This window comes from Manihot esculenta, chromosome 1, assembly GCF_001659605.2.
Source record: "Manihot esculenta cultivar AM560-2 chromosome 1, M.esculenta_v8, whole genome shotgun sequence".
Lineage (NCBI taxonomy): Eukaryota > Viridiplantae > Streptophyta > Magnoliopsida > Malpighiales > Euphorbiaceae > Manihot > Manihot esculenta.
The window spans coordinates 35,421,838-35,440,655 of NC_035161.2; the positions used below are offsets into that span (position 1 = coordinate 35,421,838).

The following is an 18,818-nucleotide window of genomic DNA, read 5'->3' on the forward strand; positions in this document are numbered from 1 at the left end:
CATCATCCTATATATTTTTAAATTCTATCCAATCCGATGGTTGAAAATCAATATGCATTGTTTTTCATTATTTTTTTTTTTGTAAAAAAAATAAATTCCCCTGATGAGGTGACATTCTGTTGGTAGCACCACGGGTCATATCCCTCCAAATTTGACAAATAAGGTGATGTATCATGGATTAATTTTATGTATGAAGATCACATGGGAGTGATTGTGAAGGAGCATAGACAAGGATGGTGGGGTGCACATTCACTTGTCCTCTTTCCCAAGTCTGCCCATTTGTATTTCTCCTTACCCACATGCAAATCAATCTTTGCTGCTACTCTTTCTCATGTGTGTTCACAACTTGTGATTATCATCCCTGCACAGCCCTCCCTTTCCTAGATATTAAAGGCCATAATCACATTTTGTTAAGGAACTATATGTGTGTGTGTAATTAACAACCCCAAAAAGAACTAGGTAACGAATGCAAACAAAAAATAAATGATAGCAAGCTGCTAAAATCAGTTGCCAATACTGCAAATCAGATGGTTACCTACTACCAAATACTGCAGAATCTCGAGTCTCATAGGTCCTCAACCTATAAGCTAGGGAAAATTATCGATGTTTTTATTTTTTAAAAAATTATTATTTAACTCCAATATTATAAAAAAATTTACTAATTAATTCATCAATTATGAAAATACATTAAAATATTTTTAATAATTTAAAAAAGTCTATTAATCTCATTAAAATATTTTTAACAGTTTAAAAAAAAATTTATTAATTAATCCCTCCATAGTTATTAAGTATTAAAAAAAAAAATTTTAAACAATTTCGATATGAAGAATTTAACTAATGAATATTTTATAAAATTAAGAAATTATTAATAATTAATAAATTCTTTTAAAATATAAAAATTAAATAGTAAAACATTTAACGACTAAAATTGATAAAGAGACTGATTAATAAATTTTTTAAAATTAAAAAACCAATTAATGAGTTATATCATAATATAAGGGCTAAATAAAAAATATATTTTTGCTTAATTATGCACATCAAATTCATTAAAGGGAAGGAGTAATGGGATTTAAATTTTAAGTCTTTGAGCTTCAATACTAGTAGATATATACTGAATTAGTGAATTATTAGTGTAGTAGTTGTTGACCTAATTGATGGGTAGTTATATCATATTTGAAAAAAACAGAATAATGGAAGGCTGAAAAAAGAAATTATGAAACATAATAAATATGCCAATGCATGAGTTGTGAGCAAAGAGTGGTTGCAGGTATGAAACTTATTTATAATATATAGACTTAAGACTCCTAATTCTTTTTCTTCAATCATGCCTGAATTGGTGGTAATCATATGACCAAAGCCCCAATTCCCCCCCTCCCCCTTTGAGAAATCAAATTTTTTTCTGATCTCATGTGGATAAGATGGAAGCTAGATAGTCAATGAAAATTTAATAATCATAAAAAAAATTATTCCAAGAAATTGAAAAATCAAAGTCAGCAGAATAAGGCAGTTGCCAAAATAATCCCAAACCTACCTAAGAGAAATTCCCTGCAAGTAATGCAGCATGGAGCCTTATTTTCCATGAGCAAAGTAGCAAACCCATGTGGGTATGTTAATGTTGTTCAAAATATTTGACTTAATTAATGTGGGTAATCAAGGTACAGACAGGAATTCTAAGATTGCTTACACAGTTAGCTTGGCAAAGCAGTCATGTATTCAAGAAGTCAACTTCAAATGGTTTGCCTTCATTCACTTTAATTTTCTTTGAGCTTAAAACATTCTTTGTATAAATAAACATCTCTATGTTTTTCCAATTTATTGAGTAAACCCCTCAATTTTATAAATATTAGTAAAAATAAAGCAGAAATAATATTAATATAACCAAAAAATGAAGAGGAAAAACAAAAACTACTTCTTTTATAATTGCCTGTTTACCATCATTATACAATCCAAATAAAGGAGAGAGAAGAAGAAGATGTACAAGTGAAAAAAGTAGGTAGACAAATTAATAAGTTAATATTGCCAATACCCAGAAGAAAAGAACAATAGGAAAGGGGTTAGAAAGCAAGAAATCCAAAAGGTTAATGACCAAATAGCAAAATTCCAAGAGAAAGAAAAAGAAACTATTTGAGCTTATTGCTGAGGTGGTATTCAGGGCATAAAGCTGATGGATTATCTCAAGCGGCATGTATCATCATTTTAGTCGGTAAATTAAAAGTGGTGGTGGAGACTGGAGAGTAGTGATCTTATGCGTGCGCGCGTCTCCACATTGTGTTTCCCTCTCCCTGCCCGGCTTTAAAGTTAAAGCCCACCGGGGTATATGGGCCGATGATTACGGCGATTCTTTTCCTTTCAGTGGGTCCCATTCCCCACGTTGGATGCCCTTTCTCCCCCTCTCTGTCGTCTTATTTGGGCCCCATCATTTTAATGGGGTTTAGCTTGTTTCCACCTCACACCCCATAAGATCTTCCCGCGAACCACTGACTAAAATTCTCCATCAAATCATAGCCGTAGATCTCGCCAAATCTTTCTACTCTAGACCTTAGATCTAATCCTTTTCACGCGCTTTTCCATTTTTTCTTTAGTTTTATCGTGTACTGGATTTGTACTCTTTTCCGCTCCTATCCACTTTTGTCCCTGGGTTCCTTAAGTGATGTCATGCCATGCAACAGCATCCAAGGGCATTTTTGTCTCACCAGAAAAATGGCTCTGTCAATGAATATTCCAGTTGATTTGCCTTTTGTCCCGATTTCCTTATTTAAATAAAATACAATTCCTCCCCTTACCCTTAGGGCATTGCTGTAGTGTGAATGGTGGCGCCCACACGTATTCTAGTTAGTTGCATGGGAATAAGCCCCAATCCCCACACACATATATATAATTATTTTAAAAATTATTTATAAAAAGAATTTAATTATTTTAAAATTTTCACTTCATTCCAAATTGTTTTTAAATATATTTTAATTAATATATTTAAAATGTATTTTTTTCATAATAATTTGTAGTAATTACCAATATCTAAACTAGTTTATATATAAATTAGTAGCAATATAAACTTAATCATAATAATTATAATAGACGAAAAGAGTGTCAAAATTAAAATTAAAAAAAAAGAGAGAGAGACAGAAGATATCTCTCCACGTAGAACACATCATGTGCCCAAGAAATTAAAATGGCAGGCAACGAAACTGGATGTGGAAGGGAAGGAAAATGGGCAAAAAGGTCTAAAAGAAGAATTTTTATTTAAACACTTGCATTAAAGAGCGAGTACGAATTCAACTCCAATCAAGTAGGAGAGAGGAGAGAGAGGGTACTCCAAAAAATCTGGTAGACCCCACTTCTATCCTTCTAAAGATTAAAAACCATAGGGGCGTATTCAGTACGTGCCAGAAAAGAGAGTGGGAGGAGCTTTTGTTATTTTCACACAAGAAAAAGAACAAGGAGAACTAATGTTATGTGCATTTCTAATAAATGCCTCTGTAGCTGCTGCTGCTGCTTGCTGTAGCTACCCCTTTGCCTCTTCTTTAAGTACTCTGCTCTTCCTCTCCTCAGACCCTCACATCTCCACTAAGTCTCTCTCTCTCTCTCAGCAGAGTAGGAGTGGGTATTTGTTGGTGGTTTTAATAGTCAATAAAGAGAGAAAATGGCAGTGGGTAGTGTAATTTCTATTGCAATTCTAGCAATGTCGGTAATGTGGATAGCTGAAGCCAGAATTCCAGGTGTTTACACTGGTGGTGCTTGGCAAAGTGCTCATGCAACCTTCTATGGTGGTGCTGATGCCTCAGGCACCATGGGTATGTCCCTTTGTTTCCCTGCATTTACTCTCATTGTTCCATTCTTGAGAAAATACCTATAAACTGAAGTTCTTTATGAAATTGTAATGTTCTCTTTTACATTTATTGGGATTTTAAAAACATCCTCTTTGCGGGTGTTTGTGTGTGTTTTTTCTCTCAGGTGGAGCTTGTGGGTATGGCAACTTGTACAGCCAAGGTTATGGGGTGAGCACTGCAGCTCTGAGCACAGCTCTGTTCAACAATGGACTGAGTTGCGGTGCTTGCTTTGAAATCAAGTGCGCAAATGACCCACAATGGTGTCACTCAGGCAGCCCTTCCATTTTCATTACTGCTACAAACTTTTGCCCACCAAATTATGCTCTACCCAATGACAATGGTGGATGGTGCAACCCTCCTCGCCCCCACTTCGACCTTGCCATGCCCATGTTCCTCAAGATTGCCGAGTACCGTTCCGGCATCGTCCCTGTTGCCTACCGCCGGTAAGCCAATTTCTCCTTTCTCATTACAACATTATCAACACACTCTCCCATCTTAATTATCAGCCAAATAACAAACATGATTATAGTCATACACATTATATTACTTAACGAAATATTTTTAATTGTTTTTAAGCAGCAAAACATTTTTTTCAGAGTTAATGCAGAAAAATGCCTTTTCTTCTCATTCATAAAATAAGATGGAAAATTGTTGTTGATAAAAAAATAAATATAATTGTGTTCTATGTATGTAGACTGAATGACTGAAATGCCCACTTTGTTGCACTGAATTTACCAACTGATAACCCTGAAAGTGTTTACGAATCCTATGCTGGGGTGGGGACCGCGGGGTTAGTTAGTTAGAGCCGTTTTTTATTCCGTTGTTTACTTGTGGTTACTCTCTTTCCACCGATTAATAATTAGTTCATCGTTAAAATTTGCAAAATATAAACTCCTTACATAACAAACCGGAAGTTTGAAAGAGGGAGGGAGAGAGAGAGAGAGAGAGAGAGATTTCTTCCTCTGGGACTGCGAACACAAGTGTGAAATGGGAACCTCACTTTTTTACTAGAAAACTAAAGCATCACATTGGTCAGATGTCCCACTCTAAAATTACGCTCCGCGTCTCATGCTAACATGTTATATGGTTTAATTTACTATAATGTCCTTATGGTTTGTGGTTTATTCGCGTAGGGTGCCTTGCCGGAAGAGAGGAGGAATGAGGTTCACCATCAACGGTTTCCGTTACTTCAATTTGGTTTTGATCTCCAATGTGGCGGGTGCAGGGGATATTGTGAAAGCTAGCGTGAAGGGTTCAAGGACTGGATGGATGAGCATGAGCCGCAACTGGGGTCAAAACTGGCAATCAAACGCTGTTCTGGTTGGTCAGTCACTCTCATTCAGGGTCACAGGCAGTGACAGGCGCACTTCTACTTCTTGGAACCTAGTCCCAGCCAACTGGCAGTTTGGTCAAACATTCACTGGAAAGAATTTCAGAGTCTGACTTTATTTAATCTAATTTTAACCAAATCCCAAAAACCCAAAAAGAAAAAAAAAATTAAAATAAATGAAGTGTCCCGCCATAATCTATTTCCATTTTTACCCTTTTTGGCACAATTGTTTGAAAAGTTAAAGCAGCTTATTTAGACATGAGGGTGAGAAAAAGGGCCGGTTTTGATGGTTCTGATTGGCGTGCTGAAGTCCATGGGGAGGGTGAAGTTTGAGATGCTGAGGTTTGGGGCTGAAGTGGCTATACAAAAATTGTAAGCCCGCAGCTCTTATATAATATAGTACTAGTCTGTTTTTTGTTTTTTTGTTCTGATCTTATATAAGTGTATGATGATGGGTATACCTTTGAGAATTGTATTGTATTGTATTGTACTGTACTAATTTATAGTTGAATTTGCTATGTATTTGGTTTGTCTCCTATAATATAACATTTTCTCCTTTTTCTTTTGCATTTTATCCCAAATGTGCTACGAAGAATGCTATAAATTTCCATCATTTTCTTATAAGAAAGAAAACAAAAATAAAAAAACTTGGGTTTTTGATGGGCATGAAGTTTCATTAATCAGGTATTGCAGTTGCAGTAGCAAAAATAATGTCACAAATTAGAAAGACCAAAATTTCACATGGTGGGGTTGGGTTCTCTTTCTATCCATCTTTGGTTAAAATTTTTGAGACAAAGTAACTTAGGATTCCCATGTTTTCACCTGAAAATGAAAAAGGAAAAATCCAAAGTGTAAAGAGCATTGGATACCTTAACACAAAATCCACTTTGTGTGTTGATTGTGGAAATAATTGAAGGTTAATGATCCGTTGAGATGTGCATGTGCATGTGCATGTGGTAGGTTAAGGTTGGTACAACATTTGCAGCTTAAAGAAGAGCAGAATTCTTACTCCACATTTTCAGCTTCAATGATTTTCACTTGTTTTTATACGGTTTAATTCAATAATAATTATATCAAAATTAAATTAAAAAAATTTCCCCACCCCTTAGCTCCCTTTAATAACCCTTACCAAAATCTTCATATAAACTGTATAAAATTAACAACAATTACAACTTCCATATATGAAATAATTAACTTATAAATAAAAATCATAAAATTTAAAGGAAAAAAAAAATCACATTGATATCTTAATACACATTTTCTTGGTGGGGATTTTTTAATATTAATCAGCTAAAATTAATCAATTTGATGGAAGAAAGATACTTTACAGGAAAATTAGAGTTGTATTTCTAAATATTTGATAATTATTTTATTTTATAAAATAAAAAATAAATAACATAAATAGTGAAGGATTGAAAAAGATGAAATGGGCATTACTCAAGTTGTTGACAATATGGGCTCAGAAAGTGAATTTCAATGGAGAATTCAAAATTATTTTTTCAAGTGGACACGGACGCCTGTGTTTTTGGGCCCAATCCATAGGAATGGATTTGAATTGGGCTTTTTTATTTAGTATATTTTTACCCAATTTCAAAATTTCTTTTATTATCTTCTAAATAGTTTACTTTTATTTAATTTAGTCACTAAATGTCATTCACTTGTAATTATTACAACTTAATTTCTAAAGATCCAAATGGTTTTTCAAATGATATGCTGTTCAACGTTTTAATCTCTCTAGAATGAAAAAACCTCTGAATAAAGTTGACAAATCCAATTTTCCTTTGGATGAGGATGGAAATGCTGGAAGCCGACAACGTTTCTTGTTGAATAATTTTATGTTTTTCTAGAAACCTAAAAGGTTGACTTAAGGATTTAGGTTTGAATTAGTCATGTAGAAATTAAATCCCAAATTCCCTTCAACAATTCAAACATTCCAGTTTAGCTACTTTATTTGAACTCTTAGGTATTGTTCATGTGCTCGCTTCAAGAGCTTTTTTTCATGCAATAACTGTGGAACACACTCATTCCATATTTATTGATTGAAATATTTTAAAATTTTAAATTATTATATTTTTTTAAAATTATTAAATTTTATTAACTTTTTAATTATATTTATTATAAAAATATTAAATTTTATTAAATATTAATTTTTTTTAAAAAAACTTAAACATAAAATAATATTAATACTTATCATTTATATATTATTATAATATAAAAAATAAAATAATTAAAATTATAAAAAAATTATAAGGTGGTTGAAATATTTCAAGAATTTAAATTATTATATTTTTTAAAAAATAAATTTTTATTTATTTTTTAGAGATAAGTTTATATAAAAATAAATTTAAAATTTTTTTTATTAAATTGTATAATTGATGGGCGAATTTAATTTTTAAAAAACTTTACTTTTTAATATTTTATATACAAATATTAATTTTTTTAATTTTTTACAAATTTAAGAATTAATTAATAAATTTTTTAAAATTATAAAAATCACATACAAAATTATTTTAAAAAAAATTTTTAATCTGAAATACTTCTAATTTTTATTTATTAACATTTAGCATTCACATGATTAAATTTTAGAATAAGAAATATTATACTTCAATTTTCAATACATATAATAATTAAAATTATGATTATATATAAAATTATAATTTATAATTTTATTTTTATATGTCAAAAAAATATATATATACATAGTCAAAAATAAATTTGAGTAAAAGAAAGAACTTGATGATGTTGGAGATGTTGAAAGGAGACAGATCTAACAAGGAGGGAGGTGGAGAGGGAGAAGAAACTGCTGAGGTGATTGGAGAAGAAAATGTTGAGAATGGAGAAGAAAATGTTGAGAAGAGAAGTTTATTATATAATTACTTAAAATATTTATGCTAAATATAAAAATTCATATGTAAATATTTAATTTAATAACAACTAAAATTATATTCATATGAAATTCTGCGTCAGCAGAGTATATGACATTCTCATTAATTGGGTGTAGGATAGGTTTCTGTAATAATCTATAATGGGCCTATAAGATTTTTTTTTTTTGAAATAGGGATTGGGGGAGTCGAACCTTAGACCTCTCAATGGGCTTATAAGTTTTGTGTTCCAGTTTTTCAAAACACGTGGCATTCATGCATTGTGTTACAGTTACTTTTTCTAAATCCAAATTTTTTAAAAAAATATTTGTCATCCTAAAGCAATTAAAAAAAGGGCTTAATTTTTGTATTAATCAAGGCAAACACAAAGATAAAATAAAAATATTTTTTATAAAATAAAATGGAGCACTATTACCCTAATAATTTAATAAAAATAAAATAATAATAATTAAAAAAAAGAAGAAGGAAAGCATGACAATGCGAATTCTAATTTTGGACGAGAATTGAAAATTGTAGATTGACTTTGATTAAAGGGCATATCTGTAATAATAGGGTGGGTGTTGTCAACTTCTATATTGTGTAAGAAAAGACAGTTGCCAACTATAGTGTTTCCATTACAGCCTATCCTACCTCACACCCTACGTTCACTTTTTGCTTTTCCTAATTCATACAAACCCTAATCCGTTAAAATAATATAATCCTCACCCGAAAGTAGTGCTCTTCTTTTATTAAAAAAAAGGACTGAAGCGAAAAATAAATGAGAAAGATAAATTATTTTATATTAAGAAAAAAAAATAAGAGTGAAAAAATTAAATATATAGATAATTTATTAAAAATAAATAAAATTATATTTTCATTCCTATAATTATTTATTTTAATGGCAAATAAAAATGATAAAATAGAGATTTTACTATTAAAAAAATTATTTTTCTCTTAAATATCCAAACAAGAAAAATATATATTTCTTAAATTTTTTCTCCACATTTTATTTTTGCTATTTTCTATCCTTTCAATTGTTTCTCAAACATATATCAATCAAATTATTACTAACCCCATTTTATAATTTTTATTTATTTTATTTTTTATATATATATAATAAAATTTTGCAATTTTTTTATTAAATTCTCAATTGTACTTATTTTAAAAATATTAAATTTTATTAAATATTAAAAATATTTTAATATATTTATTAAAAAATAAAAATTAAAATAATTAATTGATATATTACTACAATGTAAAAATAATAATAATAATTTAAAATAATTAAATAAATAAAAAAAATTACGTGGCAGAAAAAATATTATTATCAAAAATCATTTTAGTAGAATGATAAAATATAAGTATATTGATCTAAAATTTTAAAATGATTTAAAATGCTATAGCCTTGTTTCTATCTACAAATTATTATTTGTATTACATAATTTTATTTCGCAATAAAATTTTATTATGATAAAAAAATAAATTTATCAATCAATACTGCTGTTAATCTAATAATAAAAAATATTTTTTATAGAAAATATTTTATATAAAATAGATTTTAAAATATATTGTAATAAAATAATTTATTCTTTGTTATTTAATTATATATATATATTTTAATAAAATTTCAAAGCATAAAAAATTATTTCTTTTAAAAGTGACAGTAAATTTCGTTAATATAATTAATTTTTTAATTAAAAATATTTTTCATTAAATTATTTTTTAGTGTATAAAAATAAAAAAAAAATTTTACATATTTTTTATAAAATAACCGATATCTAAATGAAAAAAAAAAAAATCTAATGTGTCATAATCAAATCCACATAACACTCATTTATTATTATTTTTTCACTGGACAACAAACCTAAATTTCCACCAATCAATGTTCCCACAATATTAATAAAAAAAAATCCTACCCATCCATCACATCTATACACACACCAACGGCACAAATTAATCAACAATTTTTTTTTAAAACAAAAAAAAAAATCCCCAAGAGTTTGACGCAAATTGACGCGTGGCATTTCGTTATTCCATTCGGAATTTGGGAAATCCTGTGCAACGTCTAGAGAGGAATACCGTGCAACCGTCCTTCGGACAAATCGTTGGATTGTACACGATATCATCGCAGCCGTCGGTTCGGTGGCGTTTGAAATCAAGCAATGTAGAGAACATGGCGATAAATAGCACCAGATGATTCAAAGCATACCTCTGCCCCACACACTGGTGGGCCCCGGTTCCAAATGCCAGAAAGTTCCTCTTGAAGATTTGATCTTCTCGTCGCTCCTCCGAGAACCGGTCTGGGTCGAAGCGGTCTGCCTCGGTGAAACCTTGGAATGAACTCTCGTATACCGACGGGAACACTATGGTCCCTTTCGGAATTGTGTATGTCTCCGTCAATGGGAAGTCTTTCACGGCTACATGGGGAACCAAGGTAGCCGGCGCTCTGTACCTAATAACCTCGCGAGCCACCGCCTGGGTGTATTTCATTTCCCTGACCTGCTCTGCAGTTATCAGATTATTAGACTCCGGCGACCAGATGCTGGAAACTTCTTCCCGAACTCTGGATAAGATGTCGGGATGGGAGTCGAGCAGAGCCACTGCCCATAAAAGCGAAGACGTGGAAGCATCCTGAGCAGCAAAGAGGAAATCGAACAGGTAGCCACCGATTTCGGCGTCGCTGGTATGAGGCGGTTTAGGTTCTCCGGTGGTTTTTGCTTGGGAGATTTCCCTGATCGTTTCTTGCATCCAGAAATCCACCAAGCAAGTGGGCTCCTCGTTGTTGGCCATTCTGGTTTTGCTCTGTGCAGTACATCCGGCTAACGTTTTGGCAAGGCGGTCAACAGCAAGCCTGGCGTTTCTAAAGGCGAAACCTGGGACGTCAATAGGGAGCTTCATGGTACCAACATTGAATAAATTATAGTCAAACTTAAACCTCTCTCGAGCTTCAGGGCTCAAGTAGGGGCCAACCATTACAGTCTGTGAAGTTTCAAGGTTCATGTCGCGAGCCAGCAGACGAAGGGAAATGGGTTCATTGGGATTCTCGTTAGCCATTTTCTCCCATTGCTTCAAATGCTTGAGAATAATGAGCTGCTGAAGCTCTGAGTAGGTGGATAGAGCCCTGGGAGTAAAATTCGGAGCAATACGACGGCGGAGATCCTTGTGATCCTGGCCGAACATATAGATCAAATTATGCTCTCCAAATAGTTTCTTACCAAATGGGTGACCAACGAGCATGAAAGCGTCGGGTCTGACATTAGCGAAAATGAGATGGGAAAGCTCAGTGTCGCGAATGAAGACAATGAACCTCCCGATTATATAGTTAACAGAGAAGCCAAGCCCAGAAGAGAAAGCAGACTGAGCGTCCCAGAAATTGGTGGGGTCTCTAACCAAGGAGATTGCGTTGCCAAGAAATGGAAGAACAAGAGGCGGACCAGGAGCTTGGCGTTTCTTCACCAAGTAAGAGATCTGCTCAACAAGAAGAAGGAAAAAAACAAATGAAATTATATATGGGAGGGCTGTGGAGGGAGAGGGAATGGAAATGGAGGAGAAAAAGGGAAGCATAGTGACTTGTGGCTGTGGATGAGTGCCTTTCTTGAAAGAGAAAGAAATGGATGGGCATGCAGATTCAGAGAGATATGTTGTGTCCTTTTATAGATGAAGATGGCGATGGCGGTAGTTAAAACGGTTCAAAATTCAAACCTTTGAGTTTTGACGCAATGATAGGGTTGAAAGTTGAAAGACCCTGGCCTGGTGTACAGCAGCAAACAGTGAAAATGGTTTCCTTTTGTATTGCTGCTGATCAGAGCCGGTAAACGACAGGTAAAATGGGGGAGATTTATAGGACGGCCAAAGGAAGGTCAAGGAGATGGGCGAATGCAGATGGTGATTAGACGAGAGGAGGTGACGTGGAGAATCGGGAACATCGTGGAAGACGAGCACAATATGTTTGAAAACTTTTTTTTATTAAATATTTTAGTCAGTTGATATTAAAAGTCATTAATGTTTTATTTTTGTTTCAAGTTTAAGGCGAGCTAATTGTGTTTTGATGCTGATGGGTAATATTTTAGTTGATTATTCTGAAAGTGTGGGCTTCTTTTGAACAATTGGAGTGCCGTACAGCTGAATTATCCAGATGGAATCCTTGAATTGTTTAGTTCCATATTATTCCTTAGGTTGCTAGCCAAATCAAATTTTGGGAAACGTCAATTTCTGGTTTGGTCAAATTTTAGCTATTTACATATTTCCCAAATCCATTTATTAAAATTGCATCTACAGATTTAAAATTCTAAATTTCAAATAATATAAAATAGTAAAAATATATAAAGTAAATCTTGAAAATGCCTCCAAATACTTTCTAACACCACAATGGTACATAATGCAGTAGGTGGGCGTCAACTCCATCTTCTCTGAGAAAATGGGTTTCACCTCCAAATAATAGAGCTTCTCAATCATCTTGTTAATCAGAAGCACATGTCCTTTACAATCCTACAGCTTGAATTGGACAATTTTATTTGTTCCCACTGAAAAAAAAAAACTTTCCCTTTTTCTTTTCTGATTTAGTTCATGTGTGGTTGGACGTTTGTAGTGCGTTAATCACAACAAAATTAAATTATTTCATTCCTTGATTCCTACATATGGAAATAAATACAAAAGGGCAATTAAGAAGAGGATTTTGGTATAATCAGCAGCATTTTAAAACTTTGGTGGTCCATATTACATCAAAAGAAAAAAGAAGTTTTGGTTATCCACGTAATGCACAATGATCAAATAAATCATTAACTTTCAACATTTTAAACATTGTAGCTCAAACTCATTGGATCAGTAAACCAAATTTTGAACATAAATCTAAATATGTTCTCAGATTCATTTCATCCCTCCATGGTCAAAAAATAAAATAAAATTTCAAATAAACTTTAGCTCAGTGCACATCCAGAAAACACATGGTTAAGCTCCATTCCAGACTTGTTTACTTCTTGACCATAAAGAATTCTAAGCTGTCATTCCAGACGAGGAAACATCTGTTCCCTTCATATGCAAATACATTTACACTTCAGGAACCAGTAGTTGATGATTAGTAATGGGAAAAAAAGTACAGTTCTTTCTGCCTTGCCAAAGGACCCACATAATAGAACAAAGACAGCATGACAAGTTGTGATCTGCTGCTTGCTTCCTACCCAAATTCAATTGCACTTCAGGAACCAGTAGTTGATGATTAGTCACAATTAGTCACAGAAATGAAATACAGTTGTTTCTGCTATTCCAGGGCCTACAAATTAGAGTAAAGACAGCATCACAAGTGGTAATCTACCAGTAAAGATTTAACCAGTGAATCGGTTTCCAAATAGACAATAATCGGGAGGAATGCTTTCATGAACCTAGCCCATCACTTGTCATATAGACTAACCACTTGCACAGTGCCGCAGGACACATGCATATATCTATAAAAGAACTACCAAAACTTTGTCCTATAATTACTAAAACTACCACCTAAAATTACTCAAATAACATCAATTGTTTCATATGAGATTTTCTCTGATTACGGGGACCAATAAATTTACAACATGAAAGTTGAAACCACCACAAAACCCAGAAAATTTGTAAGAGGGAGAGACAAAACCTGAACAAGTAACAATTGCCTCCCAGTCTGGTTCAAAAAAGAAAAAGCTCTTAGCTACCATCAGCAACGCCCCATCACATGAATCCCAATGTGCCGCTTCTTGTTCCCCCATCAAGAAAGTCATAAGAGATCATTGCTTTCCATGGTGTTGACTAAGTCAGAAAGGTCCCATCCTCAAGTTCTCCGAGCACATTTTAGCGCAAATCAACTGTACAAAATTTTAGAAAGTTCAAAACTGAATTTAGCACATTTAAACCAATAGCACTAGCTGCTAGCAGTAGAGTGCACAGATCAAACTTTAACTTATACTGAAAAACATCCATTACAAATTCACTTACTTATTTGCAAAGTCATATATATGAACATATTAAGAAAGATGGGAGGAAAATCCCATTAATTCAAGATTTGTTTGGCTGTGATTGCAAAGATGTATTTATGGTAGGTGGTGATTTATGATAATGGCCAAACCTGTAGCACAAAAGAACAGGTGGATTGCTAAATAGAAATCTTCACGGAATGGGGTAATGAAGGATACTCGGAGGTGGGGCTGATCTCTCTTTGCTTGTGTTTCTTGATGGACAAAGGATCCTTTGTTTATATCTAGAACTAATCTTCAAGGATCAATTCCTAAAACCTTGTCTTTTTGGTTGGTTTCAAATGGGATTTGGCTAACAATTATTTTAGTAAGAATGATAATCATGTAATGCTAAAAAAGGAGTCCTATAATATGGAGACACAGATGATATTGAATTTCTTGTAAGCCTTCACGATTATCAAGGAGATGGAGCTTACTTGAGTCTTGGAATGGTAACTAATCAACTTGAAGCTAAGCTTAAAGAATTTAGGCACGTAATAAATTCTTTGGCTCTATGATGTACCATGTAGAGAAAGAGTAGCTGCAAGATTCATACACTTCAATTTTAGTTGAGAAGAATTCTCCATTCGATCATCTTTAGGGGAAAAAAACAAGAAGGTTTATTTCCTAGTGCTTTTCTATCAATATGATTCTCAGTTTCATTTCCACAGACTAATTCAGTTTTAACAACAATTTTTTACATAGAGAGAAGTCAAGCAGAGTTTCATCAAATCAAATTGAATTTCTTACCTGTATGCCTGATACAACACAGAACTTGTATTGGTCTTTCCTTTTCGATGTTTGTATGTGTAGATAACATCAGAAGTTTATGTTATGTCCATGTTTCAGTAAATCAACCTACAAAAGGGAGTGGCAAGCAATAAATACATCAACATAAAAGGTTGTACAATTCAAAAATAAAATATGCATGCATGTGCATTCAGACATACAAACTTCACGATTTATATCTACCATAATCAAAAGATTAGCAAGTGCTAAAAAAGGAAAAAGAAATCCAGCAATGCTGCTGCTACTACTGGTACTAGTAATGAAAATATTCCCAGAGTTGATATCAAATGATTGACGAGTTAAGTTCATTTGCTCAAAATTGTAATTCCATTCTATAACCTCCTTGAGGATTGCTTTGGCTCACAGAAAACAAACAAATTTCACTAACAAAACACCTACAATATAAAATCAGAGCACAACAATTTGAAAAGGTAAAATGACCAGGCTGTTAAATTATTGCACTGTGTTATCTGGAAATTTTGATCAAAGAAGTCAGAACATGGCTGCGTCAGTCTGTTTTTTATGAGTCATTTTTTCTCAAAGTATTCTTGCAATGGCAAACGAGAAGGGCAGAGGTTGAGCAATAGAGATGAGATGGCAGCCCCTTGTCATTCCTTTTCTTCTTTGCTTCTTCCTCTATTTTCTTTATTCCAAAGGCTGACCACAATGGACCTTCTTTTTAGCTTTTTATTTGCTATTAGCCATTTCCATAACACAATAGCTTATTCACATGATGTGCATCATGATTCCGCAGTTATTGCTGGATTTTTCATGTTCAAAAATTAATATATGATACAACTATAAATATTTTTTTTAGAAATTGTGTATTACATATCCAGTTAAATTCTTATTAAAAGAGTGATTTGACTCATTTTGATAATCAATTTTTCAAAAAACTTTATGGTACCACAGGCAGTATCATTATATTTTGGATGCAACTGGTATGAGTACAGTAGCCAAGATGATCCAAAGATTCTCCTAACAGTAACAGGGCAAATGGGATTTAAGAATTATGCGAAAAAACAAAGACAAGAATGAGAAGGTATTACCATTTGAAGCCCTTGAAGGTATCATTGGCAAAAAATGATGTTCACGAGCTTTGTGAGATATGTTGACCATGATGTAAGGTATTTCCTCGTTCAACAAAACGTAGCATGAGGTTATCTGCCTCCTCTGATTTTCCTTCTAATGTCAGTTTCTTACTCACCTTTTCACACAACTCCAAATCAGGAATCAGATTCCGGTTAAACATTCTAACAGCTACTCTATAAGATGATAGAGGAATCCCTTTACTCAAATAGCTCTCCATTAGCACATGGCATGTATTAGCATCAATTCTTGAGGCTGTTCTCAAAACCTTACCTAAGAGTTTATCAGCTGCCTCCAGGTCTCCAAAGCTACATAGTTTCTCAATAACTTGATTATATGCTGTTCTGCATTTTTTCCGTGAAAGCATTTTGTCCAATAATTTTAATAAATTTTCCACTTTTCCTATTTGACAATACCAGTGGATCACTGTTCTATATGTCACAGGTGTAGGATCCAATCCCTTCTTAAGCATCAGCAGAGTAAATTTAGTAGCCTCTTCTATTCTACCTTTCTTTGCAAGTGCATTAATTATTGTTGTATAAGTGACTGCATCAGGATGTTTGTTGTTTAGGTACATGTCATCCAGCAATGACAGAGCAGCATCTATATTATCCTTCCGGCAAAATCCATGAATCACAGTAGTAAAGTTTACTGCATTGACAGCACAACCCCATTTTAAACACTCCTCCATAAATATTTTTGCATCAACTGTTTTTCCCTCCCAGCAAAGTGAATTAATTAATAAATTAATTTCAACAGGAGTTGGGAAAAATCCCTTCCTAAGCATCTCTCTCACCACATCACAAGCCTCAGCCAGCTTCCCTTCCCTTCGCAGCCCATGCATCACAACACTATAAGTGATAGCATTTGGGGTCCACCAGTCTTCCTCGCTCATGTTCATCATCTCCCTTGCCTCCAATGATTTTCCATTTCGACAAAGCCCATTTAGCAAGGCAGTATAGGATACAGTGTTTGGCTTATATCCATGCTTGTACATTTGCTGAAGCATCTTTTTAGCCTCCTCTACCTGCCCAACCTTACAAAGTCCATTAACCACAGCAGTATACGTCACTACATCAGGAGAGCAACCTTTAGTGAACATTTCATTCACAATTGCTTTTGCCTGCTCTATCTTTCCCTGCTTACAAAATGAGTCAACTATAGCACTATGCCCAACTTTATCAACCTGAAATCCCCTTTCTTCAGCTTCCCTTAAAAACTCAATTGCTTCATCTGCATGCCCATGCTTGGAAAGCATATGAATTAGAGTATTATAAGTAACCTGATCAGGAAACAGCTTATTGTCCTTCATCATCTTCTCTAATAAGTCTTTTATTTCTTTGATCCTCTTGTACTTGGAAAGAAAACCCAACACAGTATAGTAACTAACTTTATCCGGGGAGCATCCTTTGAGGGGCATTTCAGCAATCAACTCCATGGCACCGTCAATTTGATGAACATCACAGTATCCTTTGATCAAACAATTATAAGTGAGAACATCTGGTGTGATTCCAACAAGTTTCATTCTCTCTAAAAATCTAAGTGCCTTCTCCAACTTATTTGCCATTATCAAAATGTGAATGGTAGTGTTACATATCAACAAATTAGGTTCAATACCTGCTTTCTGCATAACAGTCAAGACTTGCATTGCATTCCTCAACTTACCTGCCCGACTATATGCCACCATTGCATAAGCAAAAGCTTCAGGCTGACACACAATTCCTCTACGTGCCATGAGCCGAAGAACTCTCCTAGCACCTTGACACAATTTAGTTTTACTAAGGACCTCAAGCATTGCATAATACACAATTGGGTTGTGCCTATACCGCCATTGCCGGTCAGCCCAATAGAAAAATTTTAAAGCAACCCTTTCATCATCTTGGGACTGCAAAACAGCACAAACTTGTCGAGGTTTGAGGCTTCTTAGTAAACGCCTCATTTCCCCTTCAAGCTTAGGATTCCAAGTCGACCTAAGTTCAATCAACCTACAAATTTCTCTCACCAAAGGGTGTCGAAATTCTTCTTCTTCTATCTCAATTTTCCTAACGCCTTCATTTTGACCATGGTTTCTATTAACAGAATTCACAACCAAAATATCATTATCATCATTATCACTATCGCTACATTCTACATCTCCTTCAATCTCGTCAAAACTACTACTTTTGCACTCAGCATCATGAAAACCCATTAGTCTAAACTTTTTAGAACCATCGTTGCTATCATAAAAATCCTCTCTTTCTCCATTTCTTGAAGCTAAAGAAGAGGAAAACGAATTGAACAAAATTAACGCAGAAGGGTGACCACAAATATTGCATGTGGATCTATATGCAAAATCAATACCAAATACAGAAGGACGTAACTGAAAGAAATCAGCTACCTTGTGAGGATTAGCAATTGCTTTGCGAATTGCATGGTGAGAATTGAAAACAAAAAACATTTCAACAGAACAGGCTTATGCAGGAAAGAAGACAGAATTTGGAGCTTAAACTTCACCTGGGCATCTAGTTTTCGCTTCCTCCAGACACAAGTATTGCTGCTTTTCAAATTTCATGCCTCTTCTGAAGGGTTCAAATGGGGAGTGACTGCACCCAACACTGAACCCAGAAGCGAAGTGAACTAGAGGAGGGTTTATTTTGGAAATAGGAAACTACTCCCATTATTTCCTAAAATTAATTATTTAATTTCTTTATTTATAAAAATACATTAATTAACTTTTATTTTTTATTATTTTTTTAAATAAAATTATTAATTATATTAATAAAATTACATCAAATAAATATAGACATCAGTGCAGAGACGCCACAAGATATGAAACATTAGAGTAGTATTACAACTCTAGAAATATTAATTATAAAGTCTAACAAAAATTTACAATCATTCAAAATTAAATTTTTATATAAGATAATTTTGTAAAAATACTTGTAAGTGTCTGTCACCCCAACATAAG

General features: G+C 33.5%; 3 protein-coding genes across 5 annotated transcripts; 1 reads left to right on the plus strand and 2 right to left on the minus strand.

Annotated features, from left to right (window-relative positions):
* The first annotated feature begins 3,501 nt into the window (after window positions 1-3,501).
* LOC110623277 (expansin-A4) lies at window positions 3,502-5,731 on the plus strand. Its single transcript, XM_021768220.2, has 3 exons — window positions 3,502-3,791; window positions 3,952-4,270; window positions 4,961-5,731. The coding sequence occupies exons 1-3, from the start codon at window positions 3,641-3,643 to the stop codon at window positions 5,268-5,270; spliced, it is 780 nt and encodes a 259-aa protein (XP_021623912.1). The 5' UTR covers window positions 3,502-3,640; the 3' UTR covers window positions 5,271-5,731.
* Window positions 5,732-9,824: 4,093 nt separating this feature from the next.
* On the minus strand, window positions 9,825-12,196 carry LOC110621253 (cytochrome P450 710A1). Its single transcript, XM_021765456.2, has one exon. The coding sequence runs from the start codon at window positions 11,580-11,582 to the stop codon at window positions 10,047-10,049; it is 1,536 nt and encodes a 511-aa protein (XP_021621148.1). The 5' UTR covers window positions 11,583-12,196; the 3' UTR covers window positions 9,825-10,046.
* A 638-nt stretch (window positions 12,197-12,834) lies between these two features.
* On the minus strand, window positions 12,835-18,513 carry LOC110623500 (pentatricopeptide repeat-containing protein At1g09900). Of its 3 annotated transcripts, none has more exons than XM_021768656.2 (4): window positions 18,365-18,513; window positions 15,832-18,124; window positions 14,744-14,851; window positions 12,835-13,846 (listed from the first exon to the last, which is right to left on the minus strand). In XM_021768656.2, the coding sequence occupies exons 1-2, from the start codon at window positions 18,420-18,422 to the stop codon at window positions 15,873-15,875; spliced, it is 2,310 nt and encodes a 769-aa protein (XP_021624348.1). In that variant the 5' UTR covers window positions 18,423-18,513; the 3' UTR covers window positions 12,835-13,846; window positions 14,744-14,851; window positions 15,832-15,872. The 3 variants fall into 3 exon arrangements, with proteins under 3 accessions (XP_021624348.1, XP_021624274.1, XP_021624202.1); XM_021768582.2 differs by having other exon boundaries at window positions 12,835-13,287; window positions 13,639-13,846; window positions 15,832-18,501; XM_021768510.2 differs by having other exon boundaries at window positions 15,832-18,501.
* Window positions 18,514-18,818: the final 305 nt, after the last annotated feature.

What these genes read in the sequence shown, in the direction of transcription:
- LOC110623500 (XM_021768582.2), bottom strand. Translation starts at nt 18,308, where the DNA reads ATGTTTTTTGTTTTCAATTCTCACCATGCAATTCGCAAAGCAATTGCT.
- LOC110623277 (XM_021768220.2), top strand. Translation starts at nt 3,641, where the DNA reads ATGGCAGTGGGTAGTGTAATTTCTATTGCAATTCTAGCAATGTCGGTA. An exon ending in TGATGCCTCAGGCACCATGG is followed by an intron (nt 3,792 to 3,951) that starts GTATGTCCCTTT and finishes TTTTTCTCTCAG; the next exon opens with GTGGAGCTTGTGGGTATGGC. An exon ending in GTCCCTGTTGCCTACCGCCG is followed by an intron (nt 4,271 to 4,960) that starts GTAAGCCAATTT and finishes TTATTCGCGTAG; the next exon opens with GGTGCCTTGCCGGAAGAGAG.
- LOC110621253 (XM_021765456.2), bottom strand. Translation starts at nt 11,582, where the DNA reads ATGCTTCCCTTTTTCTCCTCCATTTCCATTCCCTCTCCCTCCACAGCC.